This window comes from Thermobia domestica, chromosome 10 (assembly GCF_964235325.1).
Source record: "Thermobia domestica chromosome 10, izTheDome1.hap1.1, whole genome shotgun sequence".
NCBI classification, from domain to species: Eukaryota; Metazoa; Arthropoda; class Insecta; order Zygentoma; family Lepismatidae; genus Thermobia; species Thermobia domestica.
The window spans coordinates 165,950,106-165,978,075 of record NC_137463.1 but is presented as its reverse complement, the minus strand read 5'-3'; the positions used below and the strand labels follow the sequence as shown (position 1 = coordinate 165,978,075).

At 35.1% G+C, this 27,970-nt stretch overlaps 1 protein-coding gene across 1 annotated transcript in view; it reads right to left on the bottom strand.

The window, feature by feature from the left end:
• The window catches only part of LOC145662820 (uncharacterized), a 131,192-nt gene that overhangs the window by 35,592 nt on the left and 67,630 nt on the right, over window positions 1-27,970 (bottom strand). The window contains exon 2 of the mRNA XM_081728716.1: window positions 11,374-11,563. Coding sequence (XP_081584842.1) covers window positions 11,374-11,520 — 147 coding nt within the window. The 5' untranslated portion in view covers window positions 11,521-11,563. The remainder of the gene's footprint in view (window positions 1-11,373; window positions 11,564-27,970) is intronic.

Below are 27,970 nucleotides of genomic sequence, written 5' to 3'. Positions count from 1 at the left end.
AATGGGGAATTCCAATTCATGCAGGGTAGAAGTAGTACTGTAAAAATGTTGGTAATCCCAGTTGAGCACGAACGGAAATGTGCCCTGAAGAGATTTCGTAGCTCCAAGATAAAAATCCCCCCCCCCAGACCACCCCTTTAGATCCATACTTTCACTATATCACTGGGAATGGATGGAGATTTTAAGCACTGAAAATAATGATTTTATATATATATATATATAAATTTATAATAAGCCAAATTTCAACTGGGACTTAATACAAGAAGTAAAGTGAGACTTGCACATAAAAGATCTCTAAAAATAAGACTCAGTTTTGCTATAAAATATTAAGACTCCCTAAAATTTGGAGAACAGTGTACAAATAAAAGTTACGGGACACCGCACTAAATTTACACGCTTCAATTTCTTAAAATAATTCAGACTATTCGGCAGTTATTACCGAAATATTATTTCTCAAATACGAACAAAACAATAAGATGTTTTCAGAAAATACCATCCGAAGAAATCGCTCCCAGAAGTAATCTATATCCCTTCTGGATTTTTTTTCATGAGAAATGATTTACTCCACCAGCGTCGTTAATGAAATATTAGTTTAGATAAAATCACAAAGTCCTATTGAGAACATTGTAAAACAAAAGCCTACCCTAAAAATAAATTAATCTTCTTGGTTATTTTCATAAAATATAATAAGATAGAATCTTAATTTTCATAAGATATAAAATATAATTTTATATTTTCATAAGATATAATATAGGTTCATTAATGTAATGTTTATTTACGAAATATGAACAAAATCACCTGAGTCGTATTTAAGAAAATTGACCGTTGGTTAAAAATAAAAATTCTCCAAAATAAAACTGAAGTTGTGCAGTTTCAAAGGGAAAAATGAGTTATACCATATTGAGAATTGATTAATGATTTTTTAAATGAAATATGAACAAAATCGCTTGAGTCGCTTTTGAGAAATTCGTTTGGCAAAACTTAACTCTCAAGAGCAAATTAACTTTGTGGATTTTTTCGCGACATTGCCAATTTATTAATGAGAAAAACTAACACAATAACCTGAATGACTTTTGAGAAAGCCATCCGAAAAATAAATGCCTAAGACTGTATTATCCATTGTGTATTTTTAAATGAAAAAGCGCTTAGGCCATAGTGTAGTATTAACAAAAATTAATATAATATACATTTGTGAAATACCAACAAATTGTGATAGCATTTCTTCAGAAAATATTCCACAAGTTGCTGTTAACGATAAATCTGAGGATAATAGAGAGCCATTCGCCAAGAATGAAATATCCCTTCTACTAGGATTTTTACTAGAAACACAGCTTTTACTGGTTGTACGGTTGTTAATGAAATATGGAATTACGAGCGAACAAAATCGTTACAGCGGTTTCAATGAAATCTCAAATTTTATTGTCACCGTTATTTTGAAGGTAGAAAGAACATTATAAACTAGTCCCTCGTGAATGTTATTTCAAACAGTCTTAATTTTAAAATTTGGTATTGAATTGAGTTGATTTTGAGTTTAACGTCCCGTTCAGCAGCGAGGCTATATGAGACGTGGACCTACTGATTAGCGTGGAATCCGAACCACATGAGTTCCCGCCGGGAATCGAACCCGGGCCTCCCACGCCAAAGGCGCGTACGCTAACCGCTTAGCCACGAAGGAGCTCTAAAATTTGGTATTGATACGTTGAAGTGCATAGTTTCTACGTCAGCAAAGATATTTACATAGGGACGAACAGACGGACAGCCACATATCCAAACACTCGTTTTTTGACATAAAAGGATCTCAAACCGTGTAAATCCGCTGAAGTCTCGATTCGATTTTTTTCACGATTACCATACTATTTTTTTCTGTTGTCACTCGAAAGCACTTGAAAGTGACAATGACTTATAAACGACTTATTAACATAATATGTAACAGAAGTTCCCAATTTATTTGCTGAGATTTTCTTTAATTTAATAGTTAACTTTTGTTTGTTCATTATCGTTTGCTATCATGTAATATCCAGCCATAAAGAAAATTCCTGCTTAAGTGCGTCAGATGTGTCAGAATTTCTTATAATATTCGAAATAATATAACAGTATGTACGGATATAATCATTTCGATGGAAACTAGGAAAATTAAGTCTGCACTATTTGTAATACTAACTTAGCTGGTTATCGTTGTTATTTTACGCAAAGGTGTTTAGCTCGGGCAGATCGTGTAATGGTCTTAATAAACGAGCATGTAACGTAGATAATGTTACACATCTTGAACTTGCTCATGCAAGTGGAATGAACTTTTGCGCATCCAATGGTTGTGAAAATTGTAATATAATATCTACCAACCGGTCTCCTAATTGTAATGAAGGTGCATTTCAAAAATCCTTAGGTAATGAGCTTGAAAGCACGTTAAATTGTTCTTTACTATTCAGACATATTAATTTTCATATACTAAAAGAAAAGAAATACTGTGAAAATATACATACATACTTAAATATGCTATATACTAATTGTTACATCTCTTGTATTACAAACCTACCAGGATTATAGAATACATTATACAGAGTGGCCCAAAATACAGTTCCGTACTGATCGGTCATGACATTTTATATCATTTACGTTTGTTATCCATACAGGTATTGACTTAATTTTTTCCTTATCTGTTCTTAATTTATATTCACTTATACCTTAAGCTCGGAACAAACCAAAGCAAATAAATTCATTATCTTAATAAATTAAAATGTTATACTTGATCGATACTGGTTTGTATACCTACTTTTGGGCCACCCTGTATTTTGCATTTAGCTATTTTTTTAAACATAAAATGCTACAAAAATGTACATCAGCTATACTCCAAACATCAATCACAGATCAATATATTACTAGTATAAATGTACCAATAACACTATCAAAACAAGATAAAAAATATTTTGTCCAACTAGTATCGATTACTCGCTTTTAAATAAAGAGTTACAAAAAATGTCATTGGGAAATTGTATTTCAATATACTAGTGTAAACCCAGGAAATAAAAATTTTATTTACAATATTAAATTCTGTATACAGAAAAGTGTAAAAGTTACGTAGGAAGCATAAATAGTAAATTTTAAAAAACTTAAACCTTGGTTAACAAAGAGGTTAATAACTTCAATACGAGAGATAGATAGACGTAAACAAACAGTTATAAATAACATAAATAATATAGAATTGAAGAACGTTTACAAAAAGTATAAAAATAGGGTAACACGATTGGTAAGAGAAGTCGAATTTGAATATTATAGAAAGAAAATTTCTGAGTGTAAAAATAACTTAAGTAAATTGTGGAAAGTTACTTCTGATATTATGGATAAAAGTGATGAGAAAGATATAGAAACAAGTTAATTACATTTAGAAAAGGTGTTGATAAAATTTGAACGAAATCTCATGTTATTAGTAAACACACACTATTAACGGTTTTCAAGTGTGGGTGAAAAATTAAATGGACAAAACACTAAAAATACAAACTTTAAACTAAAATGAAGGTAGATGATTCTATATTTTTCCACCCATCACTTGACAAGAAATTGAGAAACTCATTAACTAATTGCAACCTAAACAACACCTAGAACAGATTAAATAAATGTAATTGTACTAAAGAAAAGTAAACCTATCCTTACTCCACTGCAATACTAACTGAACCGAAGTATAGAAACGGGAACGTTTCCGGATTAATTCAAAATTTCAGTCCAGTTTTCAAAATTTCAAATATGGGGGTATAAACAAACATTTTTCCCGGGAATTTATATTAATATTAAGGTTAAAAGAGTAAAAATTTAGGGATTTGGTCAAGGGAGAGCTATACATGTTTATGTGTTGTTTCGTTCGTTTAAAGTATAACCAAATGACATAAGTGACATCCAATGTAAATTTGTAGCTCCAGAAGAGTTCTAGCCATTTTATGCTTATTGCAATCTTATAGTCAGAATCGGCATTCAGTTTGCTCTCATGTGTTTCATCATGGATGTGAAATGTAACAAAATTGCTACTCTAAACAACAACAAATGTTTGTTTCTAATTGACTGAAACTAGTGAATGACAAGGAACGCTTGCGTGTCAGACCACATATTTCTCTGTATTATTTATTCATACATAAAGTATGATTTTTCTGAGTTTTTACTAAAAAATAAGAAATAGCATGTAAATTTATTTTAAACTTCAAGTACAATTTATTTATTTATGGTAATAACATTCATAGGAAAACAACATCTAAACAACATATTTAATAAATCTTTCTAATTAATCAATGATCGCTCTTGAGGGAAATCATGCTGGTAAAAAATTACCATTTCGTCGCCACGAACTATAAGACAAGAAAACTTACCAATTGTACTACTTTTTGTATAAGATTTACCACATTACGTAAGTTTTCTGCTCTTAGTTTGTAGCGTTCTTTTTCAGGTCTGAGGCTATACGGGACGTGAACCACCAAATGAAATGAAAATTACATCCTTCAAATTAACGTCCCACGATTATGTCCTTCAGACTAACTGAGACGGGTGATCAAGGCAAGTGAATAATGATGAAAGAACGGTTGGAATGAGACTGTTGGATGAAACGGGAGAATCCTGAGGAAACCTACGGACTATATTGTTCACCACAAATTTACTTGTGCGGGGATCGAACTCGGGACCCCACACACCAGAGGTAAGCGCCCTTTTACTGAGCTACCGTGCCCCCATATGAATCAATAGTTTAAAGTAGAATACGAACCACTGTAATATCTTCAAATTACAATGCTTTCCCACCGGGAATGGAACCGGGAACCAGCTGCGCCAAAGACACTGGATAGCCATTAGGCCAGCAAAGATGGCTTGTCCTTAATTTATAAGGATAAAATGTTTATTTATTTTTACAGATGTGACCTCCCTTATGAACCACCACTGTAGTTAAGATCACAAAATTAAAGAAATGAATAGACACACGGAAAAAGTCGTGCTGAATATGAGTTGCCGTACAATGTATAGCATTTGAGAGAAAACCAAATCTGAATTTTTGTTCTTATACACAAAGCACACAATAGGTATTGCACCATAGTGTTCGTATGACTCATTGGAATTGCTTGTACTCCATAACTAAGATTACGATGAATAGTATACCGAATAATTTTCCACGGAAATTTATACTTGAGCAGTATATTTGTGTATTATGTTGGGTCATGGAGAAAGCATTTCTTCAACTTGATATTTTAGTAGATATTAGTAAGATTTTTGTACGTTTTTATTACAGGCAAAAGACATCCAACTCAGGTGTATTCATAATGAATTGAATGGAATCAAACTGCACCCAATAGTTCAACACTGCCACAAATGACACACCTATCGCAGGTATTTTTACGTATAATAATCAATGGGTGCAAGTGTCTCTATACCGTTTTGCGCCACCCTATAAAACTCGACACCATTCGATAGATTTGGATCCCATAATAGATTGTACTATAAAGAAACCAATAGTTCTGAAAGAGTCAAATGCGTTCCTATTTCATCGTTGATTAACCTAAGAGTCAACATTTGTTGTTTTATATTCATGTACTGCACATATACCTATTTCGAATAAAAAAACATGAATAAATACATATGAAATGTGCTTTATGAAACTAGTTTAGAAAACATACATTTTGTGGCACTTCAAAAATACAATGAGTTTAATATTGTTAATTTCTTTCTCAAGTTGAAACCATAATAGAGATATTTTTAGTTTAACTTTTAACGATTATATCCCCTAAATCGTACACATGTATAGAAGCATTGAAGACATATCTTGTATCATAAAAGATTACCTTGCTTTATAACAAGTCATTTTCATTTAGGTAATGCACATTTTTCGATACTCGAGGCAAAGATGTATAACGTCAGTAATGTTTCTTTCTTTTCTTCCTCTTTGGTTTATCATCCCACGCAAGAGCACTCAAGAGATTAAACCCAGAAGAAAAGGATGCTTGTCACACTGAGAGGACGTTCTAAGAAGCGTAAGGTGGTTACTTAAGGTGTTAGTAGGTTGTGTATCTGGTTTAGGTCACTGTCATTCATTTAGCTCTTGCAAAGTTTCAAAACTATAATTATGAATTTATTAGAGAGAATAATTAAGAAGTATGAAGGTATGATTTTAGAAATATTAATTAGAGGTATGTGTTATTTGAATTAAGATAATGAATGTAAGAAGTCACCTGACTCGCATGTTTTCATTTTGTGTTCCTGATTTCAATTCAGATGTGAAATGAAGGTTCAGGCTACATCAATGTATTACGCACAATTGTGAGACTAAAACAAGCTTCATAACTAAATATGAACGCTTTTCTATTTACTCGGTTTGATGGTGATGTCCAGTTATCACAACATTATTCAGTTAATTGAATTATATATAAAATATACGCAAATATACTCATTTTGTAGAAAGTTTGAGTAAACAAGATTTTGTTTCTCTAGAATCTTCTATTCAAGACAAATTTGTATTTCTTGGTGTACTTCAAGCAATTTGGTGCGCTTAGAATTTGATTCTTAAGACACTAAAGGGACCATGGTTTACAATATTTAAATAATAGTTCAATAGTTACTTCGTAATTATGTTTAATTGGTAACGTTATGTGAAGATTCAGCAACCAAAGTATGCTTTTATTATTATTCCAAGAATAAACAGACCTAAGATTATTCATTTTGTCAATATATCGTAAGCCAAATGCTTAAATCTTCCCTTATGTTAAACTATTCATATTTAATCCCTCGAGACACAATACTTTTGTAGGGAATACTTATGACAAAGCACAGCAGGAACGTATCTGGTTGTGCTCAATAGGTGTTCGGTTTTATGCTAACTTTTCTGTATATCTTACATGTCCAAAATATAGTCCTACAGCATCCCCATAAAAGCTGTATTATTACAAATCACTTAATAATATACCATCTCCATATAGTTTACTTGAGTTTGTAATGGGTGAATTCACGTCCATGGATATTGCTATCATTTTCCTGTTTCTTCTCGCACTATCATTCAATCAATAATTAAATAAAATTCATTTTAAACACCTTCCACTTTTGGCCTTAGGACAAATATAGAACATTAAACTGAAAAAGTTCTAGTTTCATTTCAACGTTATATCTACATCAAAATTAAAGATGGGACATAAACTATTACATTTATTAATGATATGAAAAGTGATTGAAGCCACAATAACTAAGCAAGAAAACTGAAGTTTTTTTTCTTCAGAAACATCCAATTGGGTCTTATTCTGTATCAGACAAATTACATTCATAATCATATCGTAAACCTGTTATGATTATTGTTATCTACTTCCTTTAGTTTCATTTTCTACATACTAACATGAATTTCCTATAAACGCTTTCGTCTCGTTTCCATGTGAGCGACATGCTCTACAAATTTTCAACGTCTGGATTAATTACAGTATTTAATTTGATAACTGGCAGATTTTGTACATTTATGAGTTGTGGAACAGCCTTTCATGTGCTCGTTTGTTCACTCCTCTTTTTATTCAGTATTTCCCTTAATGCGATAGTGCGTATTTAATTTCTTGACTTACAAATTTGTTTATTTGAACATATCACAATTCCTGAATTTACAATGCCCAGTAATAAGGTTCAAGGACACTTGTTATTCCTATATTAATATTAGTGGTAAAACATTATCTAAATATGAGTCAAGGTAGTCAGTGGTATAACGTTCAAATCTAGTGCAAGGAGTTCTTAGTTTGATTTCAGTTCGCTCCAAGTGGACTTATGGTGGTGAGAGAGATTTTTCTCAAGGACCTGTATATCTTAGCTCTGGTGCATAAACGTAGGACGTTAAAATAGAAATTTCATTTCATTTCATGTTATCTAAGTATTAAATTATACTTTTCTGCTAGACCTCTTTTACAACATATGAAATTCTTGTAAGGTACAGATCAATTTACTTCTGTTACTATAACTTCTATTACACTGAGAAAAATCCTTTCTCCGGACAAGGTATATTGTACAAATATTCAGAATCCTCTTGCTTACTACAGAAATCAGTATGGAGTATACGTTATTCATATACCTTAGATATTACATCATGCCGTTGCGGGATGTCTGACATCTAACAGTTTTCCGTATATCACATGCATATACTTATATTACATTCCTCAGCTACATGTTATATACGTCAATTTGAATGTAAGATGATCCTGACCGCCTATATTGTTTCATACGGAAAGTACGTATAGATGGAACACTTATATGGAAAGTATTATAAAACATGCGTTTTCAGTTATACGTTTGCTGTACGTTAAGTCCAAAAAGTACACTAATTACGCATGTGACCTACCTTTTAAGTACGTCACCTACAACTGTTTTCTCAGAGTACTATTACGTTTGTATAATGGAATGAAAATTATATATTTCACCTGAAGTTAGAGAAGTCGCCTCGGATTAACTTTCCTAATAATCAGAACGATACACTATCGCGTTTCATCTTTCTGCATTAGGCACTCATCTGACGTGTTCACTGAACTTCAATCATCCATCTGAAATTCGTAGCATGGAAACTGCGGACTATGACGTCCTAACATCACATTTGTAGTATTTGTCCCACCAATCTCAAATTTCAGTCCCATGCAGTGTGTTTCATGGCTACAAGCATAATGGGGGCTATAGACGCAGACACTTGGCAGAATTTCTTGCCGCATCATGCATGTTGGCAGAATTTTTTGCCTACACACGTAGTAACTTGTTGTCCACTTACTAGAAGAATGAATCGGAGGAAAGAGTCACGTGATTTCATCCGTTGTTGTTACTGGCGGACCTAAATACAAAACAACCAACTTGCATGAACGAGCACATACACGGTAAACATGCATGAAGAACGGCAAATCATCATGCATGTTTACAGATTTTGATAACTCTCAACATGCATGAACAAGACCATACACGATCAACTTGACAGTGGTTTTACCATTCTCCATGCATGTGTCTGCGTGTATGGATCTCTTAAGGGCATAGTTGGCCTATTATAATGCCGAGAAATTACAAGCCTAATGTATACAACGAGATCGATGATATATATATATATATATATATATATATATATAAGGCACAACGAAAATAATTGTTGTCACCCGTTGTCGTTTGTATAACTCGCAGCTCTAGTCGGCATGAGGACCGGGTCGCCCTTCACGACTAATAATCCAAATATTGCACATATAAAACATTTTAACGCATTCCAAACTCGGTTCACGAAGAGCTCCCATCCAAGAGTCGATGAACGAAGCATGTATCTAATGGAATAATTACATTCAAAGTTAAAATACCTGAAATTGAAATGTTTCTAAATGAAAATGAAAGCTAACACGTTAAAAGAAAACAATTATTATTAGAAAACACATAAATATCAATACACATAATATCTATACACATTGACATATTTCATTTCTAGCTTAATTTCTGGTTTAATATTTAATCATTTTATTCTTTTACAGGTTCCATAGGTGCGAAAAATATTCCATGATGTTTCAGAAAGATGTATTCAGCTTCTGAGAAGTATATCCAGGTGAGTGTGTTAAGGTTAGGTAATGTAGTATTAGAAATATAGTAAAAGCCCTCTGGTCCTCTTACCTTCCTTCCAGTTAGCTTATTAGTTCCTTAGATACTAGGTAGGTAGTAGTATTTAGATTTTGTGTTACTCACTTGTTACTCACTTATATCGTTAATATTGTTGATGTCTTAGTTTCTATAATAGATATTTCCAAAGAAAATTATCTACATTAGCAAACATGATTGTGGAGTTATCTGAATTATGCTGTATTGACGTGAATGTCATTATTCTATAACTAGTACATTTTCTAACTATTTATTACTTTATTTACTTCGTTATTTATTCTACTAGCGTTGATTAAGCGCTTCACTGGATTGAAATGAAAAAAATATTAAATATACAACTCCTTAATATATTTTCCACCTCCCCAAGTTGCATGGCTGAATTTGGATTTAAACTGCACCTAAAACATCACTGTTCATTTCAGCGACCCCGAAAACTATAGATACGACACTAATATCGGTTATTTTCGATAATTTTTACACCTTTCCGATTAAGTGTCCCTACCGGGAATCTAAGTCGAAACCGCTCGCATTAGTGATTACGCTACGTGGCGCCACGAGTAGTAGTTTCGATCGCACATTAAAAACTAGAGCTCTTTTCATATAGCCTTGGTGTTGGATAATTATGTTAAATTTCAAATCGTCGATTGATTTTAAAAAAGAACATTTCCCTAAATATCCAATAAAACAAATATAACTTAACACTAAACATGCGAAACGTATTACAGGTACAATATTGTTTGATTTTTTTTTAAATTTGGAGTCTCTTTTAGGACTTGCAGTTTAAGGCAGTATCTGAAGCAAATTGATACCTTCAAATTTCAGTATTTTCCCATAATCAAGTATGATGACTCAAAGATACTACACCTATGGGGAGAGCAAAGTCTTAGTGTACGTGGTAATAGGTTCCATTTTTAGCGAGAGAACATAGAAATTTGAATGTATTGCAGTGGTTCACTTTCACCTTAAACTGTAGGTCCACGTTTCACATAATTTCGATGCTGAAAGAACGTTAAACTTCATGAAACAATTAATAAATTATAATAGTGATCTCCTAGGGTTCACGATTAAATTCAACTCAGTATTAATGTGCTAAAATGAGAAGTCTAAATTATTGTTTAGTACTTCTAGGCTAAATAAACAATAGTGCCACAGATATGAGGATAAACTTTGAAAATAAACGTAATACAACACTGAACAACAATGAAAGTCAAGTAAAGGATAATATGATCGGAAATAGTTAAGGATTTACTACAACTTGATTTGTAAATTTGTCCACTTGGTTTCACTAATATTAAACTGCCTCTGATGACCTGGATTAAATTCCTAGAATTTCACTCAGTTTGGTCTCCACGTTAAACAGTAGTTCCATATCTCACTACTCTAATATATAGATTTCTATTGAAAATAAACTGTCATATTCTTTCTAGACTTCCAAAAACCCTGTTTCCAAAATTATCACAACTAAAACTAATACGCGCTAATGTTTACAGTGAGCGAAGTATTTCTTTAAATTTATATATTTCGTTCTTAAAATGTGCACATATTGAATAATAAACGACCACGTTAGAAAGTAATATCATTAATACATTGTGTAAATTTCTCTTTGCACTCACTGGTTTGTTCGGCTCACTCATTTCATTATAAATATGATTCTATCCCAGTTAGGGAGCCATAATAAACTAATCGTGAAGTTTTCATGTTGTTCAATTGCACGTCGTAACTGAAATGACTATACATAATAAAGTATTAGGTATGAAAATAATTGTTTATACTTGCCAATAGCGCTGTCAGAAACGCCATGGTTGCAATTACCGCAAAACGAAGGTGTTTTCCACTGGTTGCAAATTCTTTAATATTCTGTGGTACAACGAAGGTATTGAAAAGCAGTGGACTTCTTCCTTGTAGTTTGCAAGGGTAAACCATTTGGAGGGAGTGAAAGTGATGGCAATTTGAAATGGCAGAAATTCTGAAAAAAGAGTAAAACACACCAATTAGAAAGAGAATATAAATATAGTACATGCAAAAATTTATTCGAAGTCATTTCAAGAACTGAAAATTACGTGGCGACAAGTAAAATCATAAAGTAAATTCTATTTATCATTCCTCAATGTATTTTTCGAAAGAAAAACACAAAAATGCAAAAACTAAGTTCGTCATTAAGCATTAGCCAGAAAACTTTAATTTCGAAAATTAAACGAAATTTGCAACGCAGATTCCCATTGGTTCATTGAATCTAAAAGCTATGCAATAATCAGTGCTGATTTGCTGTTTTGGACGAGGTTTGTTTCGATTTTTTCTAAGATACACATTATTTCGTGTTCTTCATGGCAATACTTTTCAGGAATTCAACAAAACTAGCAATGTGGAATCATATTGCTTCCTTGAGTTTATATATAAGAAGAAATATATTATAGGTAAGCATGGGCTATGACCTTCTTAATTACAGATTCCGTATACTGCTTATTATGAGACACTACTACCATATCGTTCTACTTTACATTAAACATTATGCTAGTTAGCATGGACTTGACCTCCTCACTTGCAAATTTCGTTTAGTAGGTATCTTTATGGCTTCTCGTCCTTACTGACAGACCCCTATGCCACTTAGCTTGAACTACGATGACAGAAACATCTGTCTGAAAAATATTCTCCTCTCCACCCTCCTCTTACTCTTTTAACAAACACCTTTTTCATGACACAGAACAACCTCTAGCTCTAGATTTCCCTTTATTTGCTGAACCCTTGTCCCTATTAATAACAATCTTCTCCTCCCTGTCTTGCACGTTATTGCTTACAGTGCCTCTATGTTCCTAACTTGAACTGCGATGACAGGAACATTCGTCTAACGTAAAGGTAGAATGGGGTCAGACTAATTTTTCTGCCATCGTTGTTGAAGATAAGCGGCATAGGAAGACTGTAAGCGAAGACGAAGGCGACTAGACAAGAAAGCACTGGAATACCACAAGTAATGTGCCCATAGGTAATAAAGCACTTACTAAATGATATAAGGATTCCACAAGTAAGGTGGTCATTGTTTATGCTAACGTAAATGGGCGTAGATACTCTGTAAACATGAACAACTACGAAGTCACAGAGCAAGGTGAGCAGGATAGAGGAACCTTAAACAAGTTGTTGTGAATCGAGATAAGCATTCGGCAATTAAAGGGAAACCTCGAATCAGAGGTTATTGTCTGTTATGACGAAAATTAAATATTTCAATTTAACCTCCTTGATTATATCCTTCAGGATAAGGGAGACGCTGATTAATGCAAGTGAATGATGATGGAAGAATTGGTGGAATGAGAATGTGGGAGGAAACGGAAGTATCTTGAAAAAACCCACGAACACGATGGTGTTCACCACATACTTACTTGGCCGAGGATCGAACCAGAGACCCCACAAGTGTATCATGAAAAGCCTATGCTTCAAAAAATGGGCGTGGACTACTAAGGGATATGTAATTGGATTAGAAGTAGATATTACATTTATGCAATATACTGATCTCTACCATTCTGTGGTTACAAATGTAAATTTAATGATATCTTGTTTAGAGTGAAAACATCAATATTGGTGTTGAGTAGAAGCTGTGGCTATATTTAAATCATGTTATACATTGAAATTTCTCGGAAGTAACATATACATAAGCTGAGAATTGACGTATCCGAAATTGTAGACAAAGTATAAATACAAGTTGTTTACACGATTGAAGTTGCCTGGGTTACCATCTGTTATTATGCATGGTTGCGGTAAAGCAAATTGAGTGCTGCTTTACTAATAACTGTATTGTTTGGTTTTGACATATAATCCTAATAGAAATTACCATTCATAGTGTATTTATTGGAATAGCTTAAGATTAAAGCAACAATAGGTAATGCTATATTTAGTTGTTAGATGATATGGCCACCTTTCCGCTAGTCTAGTGACTAGTGCAATTAGTTTTGGTACATTTGAAGAGCTGGTTTTGATTTCCGTTGGTAAGTCCTTAACATTTGAACATTATGGTAGTTAGGATTCCACTTTAAACAGGTCTGCCCTTACACCTGTTGGATTGCTGTGAAATTTATATTAAAGGTACTTCATGTCCAAAGATAGCTTTGGCCAGAAATTCAACTTCAAATTCCTTCGAATTTTGAAGTTATTATTAAAAATTAGAAAATCAAAAAGTGTCCATATTTCGGAAACGACTTAAGTAACGATTGTGAAAGAAAACTTGAACATACTTTGTTAGAAAGGCCTTATCAGAAACAAGAAACAATATATTTCGCTCTTCAACTTTCTTCAGAAAAGCACGTTGAAAATATTCGAATTCAAATATTTTTGCTTTAAGTTTGAGTGACTACCTTCTGTTTTCCACCATAGAAGCTGCAGCAATCCATCTATAAAATAATTGACCATGGTTTGATACGCGCGGTGCAACTTGGTGTAAAATGAGGAAAACCAACGTCGGAGACGCCTGAAAGATATGCAATCAGTACTGCGCCTTAAATCTTTTCGCCGACACGATTACTGTGAGAAGTCAAAGATTTGAATTTCTGACTCATCATGAAGGTTCTACATGCGAATATAACTCTCATATTCGTACCTCTTCGAGAAACCGCTTGAGAGCAGTAGTGCCGCTGATAATTCAACTGTTATTTAACCACTGTTACGTTTTTGTTTAGGTCTAAACTGCACATTGGCAATTCGAATAATGTTAATGCTGCAATTCTAAGGCTGGAAAGGGAACAGCAAGTTTCAGATGCGTGTGTATGTCATGACGTCCTTCGAAAAGAATCATTTTACTCTATGAGTTCAAGCGGCCTGTTTGCGCGAAGAACGTATAGCAATTGTAAAAGCTATTATGGCAACGAAACTTCACAATACTGTTGACCATTTGGTACTAATCTTTGATGGAACATATATTCGATGCAGAAAGAGTTCTAATAATGAGTTGCCTCCATATAAGCCATTTACTATTTATACTACGACTGGTTATATTGTAGATATACTGGGGTCATATACTGAAATCACAAATGGCGCAGCAATAGTAAAATGTGCGTTTTAATATACAAACGAGCTACCTATTCTCATAGGACATGGTGATATTTATGGCGTGAATACAACTGAATATTTGGAAGAAAGAGAACCAGTTTTAGTGCCTACACTGAAATTTAAGCTCAGGCAATTAACTACAGCTGAAGCTTACTTTTCCCACTGTTACAAAAGTTCAGTGGATTGTTAAGGCCGTTCAAGGTATTCTTGGACAAGTATTGTCTTCTACGTCACCAACTGGACAACAAGTTGCTTCCTCAAATTGGATTGTTATGTCAGATAACTTCTTTATTACATAACTTTTGGTATCCGTTTCTGACGGTGACCTCGACGAGGAAGTTCATCAATTAGAGCGACAGCACATTGCAGAGAACACGTTAGGATTAGAAATAGAAGAGCATGGTTAGGACAAGTGTACACGCACTGTGGCAAAAGTCACATCCTGGATTTCCAGGAGGTGACAAAAAAAAAAAAACTAATAAATCTTTCAACAGGTTCCTATCAGTTGTTCCAGGCAGTTACCCTATTCGGCTAAAATGATGAACGAGAGCTCCTTTCATGACTAAACGGTTAGTGCACGCTCTTCGGAGTAGGAGACCCGGATACGATTTCCGGGGGAAGCTCATGGGGTTCGGATTCCACGTTAATCAGCAAGTCCACGTCTCATATAGCCTCGCTGCTCAAAGGGACGTTAAACTAAAATCAATTCAATTCATGCAATGATGAATGAAGATGACAACATCAATCTCTATTTCCTGAAAGAAAATACCCACATAGTAAAATTCGAGGTGCGATCTCGGCATATTAGTAGGAAGACATACAGGTGTTATATTGATTTTGATCCAAATACAATAGCGAGTATTCGGGTCTAAAGCCGTATTATTGTGAATGTACATATAGGAGTCGAACAATTTGACGTTGTTTATATATCGCTACAAACCTTATTCCGTTTCAAGTGCTCGATACTTTGCTGTTCGGTCTACTGAAATTTTAAGCAAATTGTGTGTTGCCGGTCTTCCCACTCCACTAATAAACGTACTTAATGATGAAGATTGAAGGTTCCATATAAAGTGCACCACGTATGAGGATAATCAAACAAACGTTGTTTTCTGTATATCACCAATTAATATATTGGTATGTTACTAGGGCGGTCTGAAAATCAATGACACTTGTGCTCCTACGCTGTTCTAGAAGAGATACGATTATGAGAGTTATATTCCCAAGTTGAACCATTCATGACAAGTCAGAACTCAAATTCAACCATCTTCGACTTCTGATGGTAATAGAGCCGGCCAAAAAAAATTAAGGCGCAAAGCGGTATGCATATCTTCTAGGCGACCTGGACGTTGGTTTTCCACAATTTGCATCACGTTGCACGCGAGTATCACACTATGGTCAATTATTTTATAGATGAATTGCTGCAGCATCTATGGTGGAAAACAGAAGGTAGTCACTCAAACATAAAACAGAAATATTTGAATTCAAATATTTTCGATTCGCTTTCCTCTAGAAATCTGAAGAGCTAAAAATACATTGTTTCTTCTTTCTGGTAAGGCCCTTCAAGCAAAGTATATTCATATTTCTTTCACTCTCGTAACTCAAGTCGTTTCCGAGATTTGGGCACTTTTTGATTCTCAAATTTTCAACAACAACTTCGAAATTCGAAAGAATTTGAAGTTGAATTTCTGACCAAAGTTATATTTGGATATAAGTACCTTTGATATAAATATCACAGAACTCCTTGTAAGCGCACTTTTCACCAACTTATCAGTATAGAGGGTGTTTCAAAACAACATACAACGTTTGGGAGGTGATTCCTGACACCAAGATAAGACAAAACGTATAGACCAACCTGGGTACATAAATGCTTCCTTTAGGAGTTATAGGCTGCCAGAAACATGAAAAAATGAACTTTAAAGGTCCATAGCTCCAAAACTATGGGACCTATCGTACTCGGGTCAAGACTTCACTTAGGAACTAGTATGTGTCCTGTCAAAAAAAAAAAAAAAAAAAACATGTTTCAGAAGCCGAAGGTACTCACGCAACAATTTTTACAGAGGGAGTTTGGCTACGGCATACAATTTGAAGTACTCACCAACTATCTCTATAAAAGTTGTTGCGGAAGTACAGCAGGATTGTGAAATTTGGATATGGTTTCTAAGTGAAGTCTTGACCCGACTGCGATAGGTCCCGTAGTTTTGGAGCTATGTATCTTTAAAGTTCAGTTTTTCATGTTTTGGGCAGCCTATAACTTCGAAAAGAAGCATTTGTGCGCCCAAGTTGGTCTATACTTTTTGCCTTATTTCGGTATCAGGAATCACCTCCCAAACGTTGTCGGTGTTGTTTTGAAACACTCTGTATATGCTCTTTGCTGTATATACTCCATTAAGTGGATTATAGTCGTATATTTGGAAGTCGTCTTATTTTTATTTACTTATTTATTTATTTTGAAAGTGAATAAATAGATGAGTGAGTGTGAAGTAATTGGAGAGAGAAAAAAGTGATACGAAACTGGAAACTCCCAGAAAACTTATGGTCACGATGTTATAACCGACAGCTTCGAGTGACTATGAATCAAATCAGAAACCCGCAGAACTCGACCAGAAAACTGACCACTCTACTACTGGGCTACCGTGTTACTCAACAATTAATCACGATTAAATCTTTTCTAGCTATTGGCTTCCTCATTTGGCTATTTGATGTTCTGTTAGGGTATATTTAGTTGTAGTATCGTGAAGGATGAAGAAGGAGGAGGCCGTCCAGCTACATCAACAACTGATTACATTATTGAACGAGTCCGTGCCTTGATTCTGAATAAGAGGCAAGTGGCTGTTAATGTACTGCCAACCTATATGCAAATTAGTATGGTTCTTCACGACATCATACATAACAGGTTCAATTTTCTCAAAGTCTGTGTGAGATTGGTTCCGAAAATACTCAATGAGGAGTTCAAGTGGAAGAATGTAAGAATCTACCAATACTTACTAAACCGTTATGCGAAAGAGGGTGAAGCATTTTCCAGGCAAATCATGACTGGAAATAAAAGGTTAATTCATTACTTTCTACCAGAGTGTAAACGCCCGAGCATGGAATGGAAGCATCCCAGATTTCCCGTCATGAAAAAAATCAAGAGACAATATTTTGCAGAAACACTGATGCTCACAGTGATTTGGAAGTCATAAGGATCAATCCTGGAACATTAGTTGGAAAAGTGGTCAAAAATAAACAGTAAAAGCACAGTAATATACTGATAAGCAATTCGTAATAAACGCACAGGTAGATTGTTGAAAGACGTTCTTGTGTTGCACCATAATATTTGCCCACATACTGGCCTCATAATATGCGCCCATATACTGCCGCTCAACTTGTTCCAACTCTTCAGACGCTGCGTTTCGAAATGTTGGAGCATCCTGCATACAGTCCCGATCTTGCCCGTCCGGTTACCATCTGTTTGATTCACTTAAAGATGCTCTCAGAAGCTGTCGATTCAGCTCCAATCAACAGATGAAGGAAACTGGCTTGCTGCGCAATCAAAAACGTTTCTTCTTTTGCAGAAGGTATCGAAAAAGCTTGTGGAATGGTGGACCAGGTGCATTGAAAAGCAGGGTGACTATGTTGAAAAATGGTATGAATTAGAACATGTACTCTTGTGGGTATTAAATAATAAAAATCGATTGCACATACTTATTGACTTACCCTCGTGCTATCTTATTGTTTTAGATAAACTTTATCCTACAATTAGACGTAAGGACTTTAAAAATGGTACGAATTATTATGTTCAGAAGTTAGAAAGTAATAGAAAACCAATCATAACCTTTATAGCTGTTCAAGTATTGGTAGTATTCTAAAAATGTATTACTCATCCTAAAACCGTCTGATGTGAAAAAAATCTTTCAAGGTGGATTAGCACATGTGTCGCATCTCAAAGTAAATCTTTATCATACAATTTAATTTCAATTTCTAATATTTAATGGGCAATCTAGAGAACAATTTAACTGCCACCAGTACATAATATTTCGAATATTCATAACAATCACTTAATTATTCCTTTTTATAGATTTAGATTAGGATACTGAATTAAATTATTGGTTGGAGTTCAGCCTCCCTTTTCAGCACCAGGATTATACGTGACTTGAGCCCAAGGGCGCCCATCAAGGGGGGCAAGGTGGGGCGCTCGCCCCCTAGAGGAAATTGTACTTCAGAAAATCGAAAACCCAATAGAATTTTTACATTACTTACAGCAAAATTTGAAACTATATTTGAAACGTTGCTTATACTTGTCCACCCTTGGAAACCACAACATGGGCACCCTTCTTCAGCCTACAGTTTAATGTGGAATTCGAACCATATGAGCTCCCTCCGGAAACTGAACGAGGGTTTACCTAACTGAAAACGCATACGCTAACCATATAACCAAGAGATAGTTCTGGCTTCCTCACGATGCACGACAATACTCGCAAACATGTCACTTATACCACAGTGAAAACTCTTCATGCATTGCAATAAGAAATGTTTGTTTTACAATGCTTTCTCCCACCGGAACACCTCTTTTGGCATTGAAATCACTTCTTGATAAGGTAAAACAACTTCTTGGCGACAAGGCGGGACAACGGCTGACAACTTACATCGTAGACTTCAAACTTCTTTCATCATGAAATTCCATCATTGGCTGAGCAATGGCAAAAGCGTGTGGCTGCAGCCGGTAAGTATTTTGACTAGCTAAACATTGTATCTTTTTTTTTATTTTTTTGTCCTTAGAAATTGGCACATGTCAGTCGGATGTTTGAATTACATTACTCCAAGATCGATACTTCTCTTGTCTCTCACTCGGCTAGGTCTGATTAAAATATCGTTTTCTTGTATTAACAATAAGTATTAGAATTTTTACTTGCTAACTGGTTGAAAATATTCAACCAACAGTTTTCTGGCTTCTCCTGAAATTTCCATGACACACTTTGTGTCATAATTTCTCAAGTTAGTATTTCAATCGTGTGGCAAAACAATTGAGGTAAGTTTGAATAACTAACGAAATTAACTAGTAATATTGCAATAAATTAATATGTTTAATGCATGGATACCGGAAATGTGATTTTTTTTTTTAGAGAAATTCTAATTTATGGTTTGTTGAAGCATAGCTTTGTCATTTTATACAGGTATTGGTTGAAATAAATATGTGAAGCAAACATTTATCGGTTACGACGAAAATAGAAACACAACCTTGTAGTATTAATAATGGTATTCTTCTATAATGTAGCCAATTTAGCGACTTTGTCGCTAAAGCTAACGATTTTTATGCTCTGACAAAGTAAAAACCATACTAGCAGCAAATCTGGCGACTTACTAAAAACGTTATCTTGACGACAGAAAGGTACCATCACCGTTCACAATTAAGTTATTCAAAGCAATGCAATAGCAGCATCCTTCCAACGTCAAAGTATTGGACAAATGTTATTATTGAATGTTAGTGATTCATTAAAAGTATTCATAACCTTCAAAATTTATTAGGTCACCAAAGAACTTGGTTTTGATGGAGAACAAATTTTACTCAATAATGACGTATTTTTGGCAATTCACAATGAGGGAACACAGAAGATACTGTGTCATTTTGAATAGAAGTAAGCAAATATCACAATCCAGAATTCAAAATGTTTAATAGGCTTGGACTGTCTGTGCTAAATGTCATTTAAATAGTACAGCATTTCTTAAAATTATTTTTACAGAACTGTAACATCTACAAACGTGGGTTCTTGTCACCACGGCATGGCGCGTCCTCAGGTTGCGGATCGAGGAGAAGGCCTCTAGATATAGAGGTTAGCTGCGAATATACTGAATAAGCAGTCGCGGACAGACGACTAGGAGTGGTCCTCCAGCTTGGGGGTTTGGGTAAGGCTAACACCCTCATCCTGTAAAAAAAGGTACTTGTTCAGAAACATTCACAAAAGCCTCGGACAAGGACTGATAACTTGGCACGACATCAGCAAAAGAAAATGGACATGAGATTTGGAACATGGAATATTAGAAGTCTTTATAGGGCAGGCGCGTTAAAATCTGTAACGAGTGAGTTAGAGAAATACAGGATGGACTTAGTAGGAGTTCAGGAAGTTAGGTGGGAAGGAAATGGATCTGAGAATTCCGGAAATTTTACGTTCTTTTACGGGGAAGGAAATAAAAATCACCAGTTAGGAACAGGGTTTTTCGTTCACAAACGAATATTACCAGCAATTAAACGGGTTGAATTTGTTACTGACAGACTTTCTTTTATTACTCTTAAGGGACGGTGGTGTGATATTATTGTTTTAAATGTACATGCTCCAACTGAAGATAAGGGTGACGATATTAAAGATAGTTTTTTACGAAGAAGTGGAACGGATATTTGACCAACTCCCGCGATACCATATGAAGATTTTATTAGGGGATTTCAATGCGAAGGTAGTACGAGAGGATATTTTCAAACCGATTATAGGGAACGAAAGATTGCATAAGGAAAGTAATGACAACGGTGTTAGACTCGTGAACTTTGCAACATCCAAAAACCTACTCGTGAAGAGTACAAAATTCCCACATCGCGACGTTCATAAATACACTTGGACATCACCAGACGGAAAAACACATAATCAAATTGATCACGTTTTAGTAGATAGAAGAAGACAATCTAGCATAATTGACGTCCGGTCGTTTAGAGGGGCTGATTGTGACACTGATCACTACCTGGTAGCAGCGATAATACGGGAGAGATTATCGTTGAATAAAGGTAATACTCAATGTCCGAAAACGGAGAGATTTAATTTAAAGAAATTAGAAGAGAGCCAGGTAAGAGAGGAATACCAGATTGAAGTTTCGAATAGATTCTCGGTTTTAGAAGACTCGGAGTGCACTAGTGTTGAGGATACTTGGATTGAAATTAGAGATAGCATTAAAAGTTCAGCAATAGAAAAATTGGGACACGCGGAAATACGTAGGAACAAACCATGGTTCGACCAAGAAAGCATTAAACTAGCAGAGAAGAGAAAACAGGCAAAATTACGGTGGCTACAAAATCCGAATGAAATAACTACACAAAATTTCGCAGATATCAGGCGGGAAACTTCCAAAACTTTTAGAACAAAGAAACGGGATTTTTTGAAAGCTAAAATTAAGGAACTTGAAGATAATAGGAAAAATAAAAATATTCGGGACATGTATAAGGGGATCAGCGAATTTAAGAAAGGCTATCAACCTCGTGCTTATATATTAAAGAAATCTGACGGGACAGTTCTCACTGATACGGATAGCCTCTTAAATAGATGGAAAGATTTCTTTGACGATTTGCTGAACACGCAGCCAAAAACTAATGTGCGTGGAGAAAAGGAGATACGCACCGCAGAACCGTATATTCCAGAACCCAATCGAATAGAAGTGGAAGCCGCTATAAAGAAATTAAAGAAACACAAATCTCCGGGTGTAGATGAAATTCCGGCTGAGTTAATTTTAGCTGGAGGCGAAAAATTGTGGAACAAAATACACAAACTCATTCTCCTTATCTGGAACAAGGAAGAATTGCCACAAGAGTGGAAAGAGTCAATCATTGTTCCAATTCACAAGAAAGGCGACAAAACTGACTGTAATAATTATCGAGGCATTTCTCTTCTGTCAACATCCTATAAAATCCTTTCAAATATTCTGTTAGCAAGATTGACCCCATACGCAGATGAAATTATTGGAGATTATCAATGCGGATTTAGACGAAATCGATCAACTATCGACCAAATATTTACCATTCGCCAAATACTCGAAAAGAAGTGGGAATACAATACCCCGGTACATCAACTATTTATTGATTTTAGAAAGGCGTACGACTCGGTTAGGAGAGAAACATTATACAACGTTCTTACAGAGCTTGGAATACCGAGAAAACTAATTAGATTAATTAAGATATGTTTAAGTGAATCCCAAAGTAAAGTCCGGGTAGGAAAATTTTTGTCCACGAGCTTCCACGTCGAAAATGGCCTGAAACAAGGAGATGCGTTGTCGCCATTATTATTTAACTTTGTGCTGGAATACGCCATAAGGAAAATCAAAGATAGCAACCAGGGCCTAGAGTTGAACGGCATTCACCAGGTTATGGCATATGCTGATGATGTAAATTTAATAGGGGATGATAGGAGAACAGTAGAAATAAATGCAGAGATATTATTAAATGCTTGCAGGGACATGGGTTTAGAAGTAAATGCAGAGAAAACTAAATACATGGAAGTGCGTCGGGACCGTAATACGGCAAATTGTGGAGGCGTTAAAATATTAAATAATACATTTGATAAAGTGGATACTTTCAAATATTTAGGATCAATATTAACAGACGAAAATCATATTCACGAAGAAATTAAATGTCGACTAAAAGCAGGGAATTCGTGTTACTATTCGGTTCAAAATCTCTTGTCGTCGCGAATTCTGTCGAGGAATTTGAAGCTTAAAATATATAAAACGATAATCATGCCTGTTGTTCTGTATGGTTGCGAAACATGGTCGCTTACTCTGAGGGAAGAACATAGACTGAAAGTATTTGAGAACAGGATCCTGAGAAGAATATTCGGACCCAAGAGGAACGAGAATGGGGAATGGCGGAAGCTTCATAACGAGGAACTACATAGTTTATACGGTTTACCCAACATTGTTAGGATCGTCAAGTCTAGGAGGCTTAGGTGGGCAGGTCATGTAGCTAGAATGGAAGAAAGTAGAAACGCTTTCAAAGTCTTGACTGGTAGACCCATAGGAAAACGACCATTAGGAAGACCTAGGCGCAGATGGGAGGATAATATTAAGATGGATCTCGCAGAGATAGGAATACAAAGTAGAAACTGGATCCAATTAGCTAAGGATAGAAGTCAGTGGAGAGCTTTTGTGAACGCGGCACTGAACCTCCGGGTTCCATAGGCCATAGATTTAGTTTTAGTTTTAGTAACATCTACAAAGTTTCCAAGAAACTATTATATTAATTGGAACGAGGGTTGCATACATCCTCGTATCATCTTAAACCCTCTATTCCACGTACTTCAGAAAGAGGAGAGGACGAATGTGAGGTTTATCTTGGACTTGCGTCAACGTCTGAAAAGAAAGAAAGGTCTGTAGATTGAAAGGATTTACTTGACTTCACTTACAACTAAAGATTATGGATATGAAAACATATTGCTCACGACTTTCAGTATGCTCCACGTATATTCAGTAAGCATCTGACTTCCGCACCGAATGTCCGTCCGGATTGTTTGGTATAAACTAAATGAATGAACATCTACATTTGGAGAGAAACAGCTGCTGATCAACGGTCAGATTTTAACTCGGTTTGTGGCAAACCATAAAGTTTCCAATAAACTTATTCCAGTATTTGGTACTAAGCAGAAATTGTCGTCTTGCATTTCCTGTGCTCTGGTTGCTTTTTCTTCAAATTCTAGACTTCATAATTTCTTTGAATTTGTTCCTCCATAGTGCGTTCAAACTTACAACACGAAATTCTACGGCACTACGAACGTATAGAATAGAAATAAATGCATCTAAGTCCTCTAAGAAAACAGACTATTTCGAAGTACCTCGCTGACTTCAGTTTCTGTATTGGACTGTGAAATCTAACAGAAGACGAGAAAACAATTGAACGGCAATAATTCTCGCCATCAACCCACAGCATAGTCCTGTATCTTCTGTTCAATGTCAATCCTTACCACACTATCAGCTAAATAATAAGCAATACACTTATGGAATTTCCATTATTACACTGAACTTGAATTGTTTCACACTAAATATCAATAAATTTACCCAAACAAAAAATTCAGCTGTGGAGAACTCTTTATTATTATTATTATTATTATTATTATTATTATTATTATTATTATTATTATTATTATTATTATTATTATTATTATTATTATTACTATAAATTGATGTAATGAGTTGATTTTTAGTTTAACGTCTCTTTGAGATGACAACCATACCCCTGATATCTAAGTTGACTAATTTTATTCTCTCATCTTGGAGCATTTATTAATGATTGTAGACTGAATATAAAATCCGTGCTAAGTGCCAAAGCGAAAAAATTGAGTAAACAGCCGAAATATCACTTCAAAACTGATGGGGCGTATAGGCACGTTCTTCTGAGGATTATTTGAACTTCTTCCACAGTGAATACTAGATAGCCAGTTTTTCACTGAGTAGTGTTAGGCACATAGGACACATTTTTACTTTAAACCGAACTTTTCCATTGTTGGCACTTAGCACGGATTTTATATTCAGTCCACAATTTGTTAGAACATATACTTGCTAAATAAGGTGGATCACCGAACGGAAGTCAGTACATATTTTAGCTCATTCCCTTAACTACTGCGCAATGAAACGGTACATCGTATAAATATTGCACTATATGATAAAGTTTTGTTTCAGCTACAACACAAAACACTGGTTCATTATATTGTATCTTCTGATATTGAAAAAGATAATACATGAAAGAAAATATTAGATTCGTTTTACAATGAGCACACAAGATGGCACTTGCTGTTAGGTCTTACTAGAAGTGCTCAATTTTATGAAATGTTTATTTGAATGTGTAATGTACTTTAAAGTAACGCACTTATTATAAAATAGATATATTGTTTGACCGTTTTTTGTGTTATATTTTACATTTTACTTAAATATTAATTTACATTTAAGGAAATAGATTTTGAGAAGAAATTTGCGCAGAACGCCATAATGCATTCTTGCCGAATTTGTACGTTTAATTCCTGGATTCTAGCGTTGCGGTTCGAGAAGCGGAACTTTAGCTGTAAATTGCGGTAAGGGTCGAAAACTACTTTCTTCAGTAAGCATCCAAGTAGAATTTCATGATTACTACTTTTATTATCTGGCACCACTAAACACTCCACACTACCTGGCAACGCTGCACTATTCAAGCAGTGTTTAGCATAGCACCGACAACACCTAGTGATCTACCATAAGGTAGAAGTAACTATGACAATTATTCCACTACTCAAAAAGAAGAAATTACACTTTATGTCAAGCACCGTTCTACCTTCTATTATTTGCTTTATTGTAAACTATTTGAATAGTCAATTAAATAAGAATGATAGAAAGTGAATTGGGACAACCAAACTAACAGAGAAAGAAAATAACAAGCATGGCATAAACACATAGCCCGAAATAAGTCAAATATCTGGCAATTAACTTCATTGATGGTGCAAATAGAAAATATAATGTTTCGCTTTAAACAATGAATAAATAAATAACACTACATCATTCAAAACGTATTTTTAGAACTGAAGTGTTACCAACAATAGACCAAGTATAAATACATGCAAGGAAGTGGCAAGTTCGTCGTCACATGAAATTGTAAGTCGGTAAATTTATTACTTAACAACACAAATAATACGCAAATTCATGTTAACATGTTGCATTAGAAGGTAACAACGTCTTCAAGTATAGACCAAGTATAGATAGATGAAAGGAAGTGGCAAGTTCGTCGTCACATGGAATTGTAAGTCGGTAAATTTACTGCTTAACAACACAAATAATACGCAAATTCATGTTAACATGTTGCATTAGAAGGTAACAACGTCCTCTGAGATGCACAGAGTTGCAATCTGGTTGACTTTATTGAGTCTGGACAAAGCATAAATTCTGCCTGTTACATTCAGACACTTTTGAATCTCCGTCGTGCCTTGCATGGTACGCACCGGAAAGATTATCGTTCTTCAACACAATAATGCTCGTTCGCATACTGCACGTGCCACTATAGAGCAAATCAGGAGATTTGGGCGGGAAACACTTCCACACTTCCCTGCCGCCCAACATGGCACCCTCCGAATACTATCTTTTCGATTTTGTGAAGGAACATATGCGAGGCCGTCGCTACGAGAAACAGGAGGATATTCGACAAGTAGTGCGTCAGTTTCTACGGGCAGCTGGAACGGAATTCGATCGCAAGGGTATTTTCAAACTTGCAGAACGATGGGGAAAATTTGTGCAGAAAACGGAGACTATGTGGAAAAGTGAAAGAAAGATTTGTAGATTGAGATGGTTTATTTAATTTCAGTTACAATTAAAAATTACGGTTATGAAAAAATGTTGCTGATGACATTGAGTATGCTCCTCATAATTACTTAGGTAAAACCAAAGCAATCCCCACAGGAGAGTGTGTAGTTATGGAGGTTATAGAACGTTTCCTACATAAGGATGTACTGTTACAATAGACAGCATTTTACGTCAGTAGAACCTCCTGATAACCTAAAGAAGCGAAGTACTAGAATTGGAACCCAATTGAAAGACAAATAAAATGAGTTTCTAGCACCTTCTGAAATATTCTTGATCCCCTCCACACAACTAGAATTTACAAAACCTATTATTTCACTCTTACTTTATGTTAAGGAAAGGTGTCAAAGAATGTTCTTATTATCAGAAGTATTTAGAGCTCTGTGAAAATTGATGAAAGTTCTACAAGAAGGAAACAACGACACTTATTTTATATAACCACACAAAACCTAGTGTTGGTGTTAATGATGAAGTGATCCAAAAATACACTGTTCGAACTAGTATCAGAAGATAACCAGTTCATGTGTTCTGTAACGTACTTGATATTAGTACGTTAAACTAGCACACAATTTTGAAGTTGGTCACGGAGTTCAAGAAATCATGACGAGCCTTCATTGCTCAAAGTTGCAGAGGAAAGGAAGGAATCAGCACCAAATTGTACATGTTTGTGTCTACCAAAGAGAAATAGCCAATAGTACACAATGTCAGATAGGTATATGCAACAAGAACCGAACTGGAGCTTCCTCGTGGCTGAGAGGTTAGCTTGTGAGCCTTTGACGTGGGAGACCCGGGTTCGATTCTCGGCGGGAGCTCATGTGATTCGATTCCACGTTAAGCTACTGGTCCACGTTTCGTATAACCTCGACGATAAAGGAGACACTAAACTCAAAATCAAATCAAATGAAATCAAGAACCGAACTAAGAAAATATCTGACATAGTTTGAGGTTTGAGGAGGTTGTGTTAGAGATACAACAATTGCTTAAAATTCTCTTCTGAAGGTCAAAAACAATATGTGAAACTCTATTGTTCAAGACAGAAATACTAATTACAATAAAATTCGAGCGTTGTAAAAACTGTTCACATACGACCAAGGGCGTACGCAGGGGGTGGGTCCTGGGGGTCCGGACACCTCCCCCTCGAAATCCTTACTCCTTTGTAAATGTAGTCTACCTTAAGGGGCAATTTTAGAAATTTTCATATAATTTAGCCTCAAATTGTATTTGGAACCCCCGAAAGGCTTTAGACTCCTCCCGAAATAAATTCCTGCGTACGTCCCTGCATGCGACAGTCTAAAAT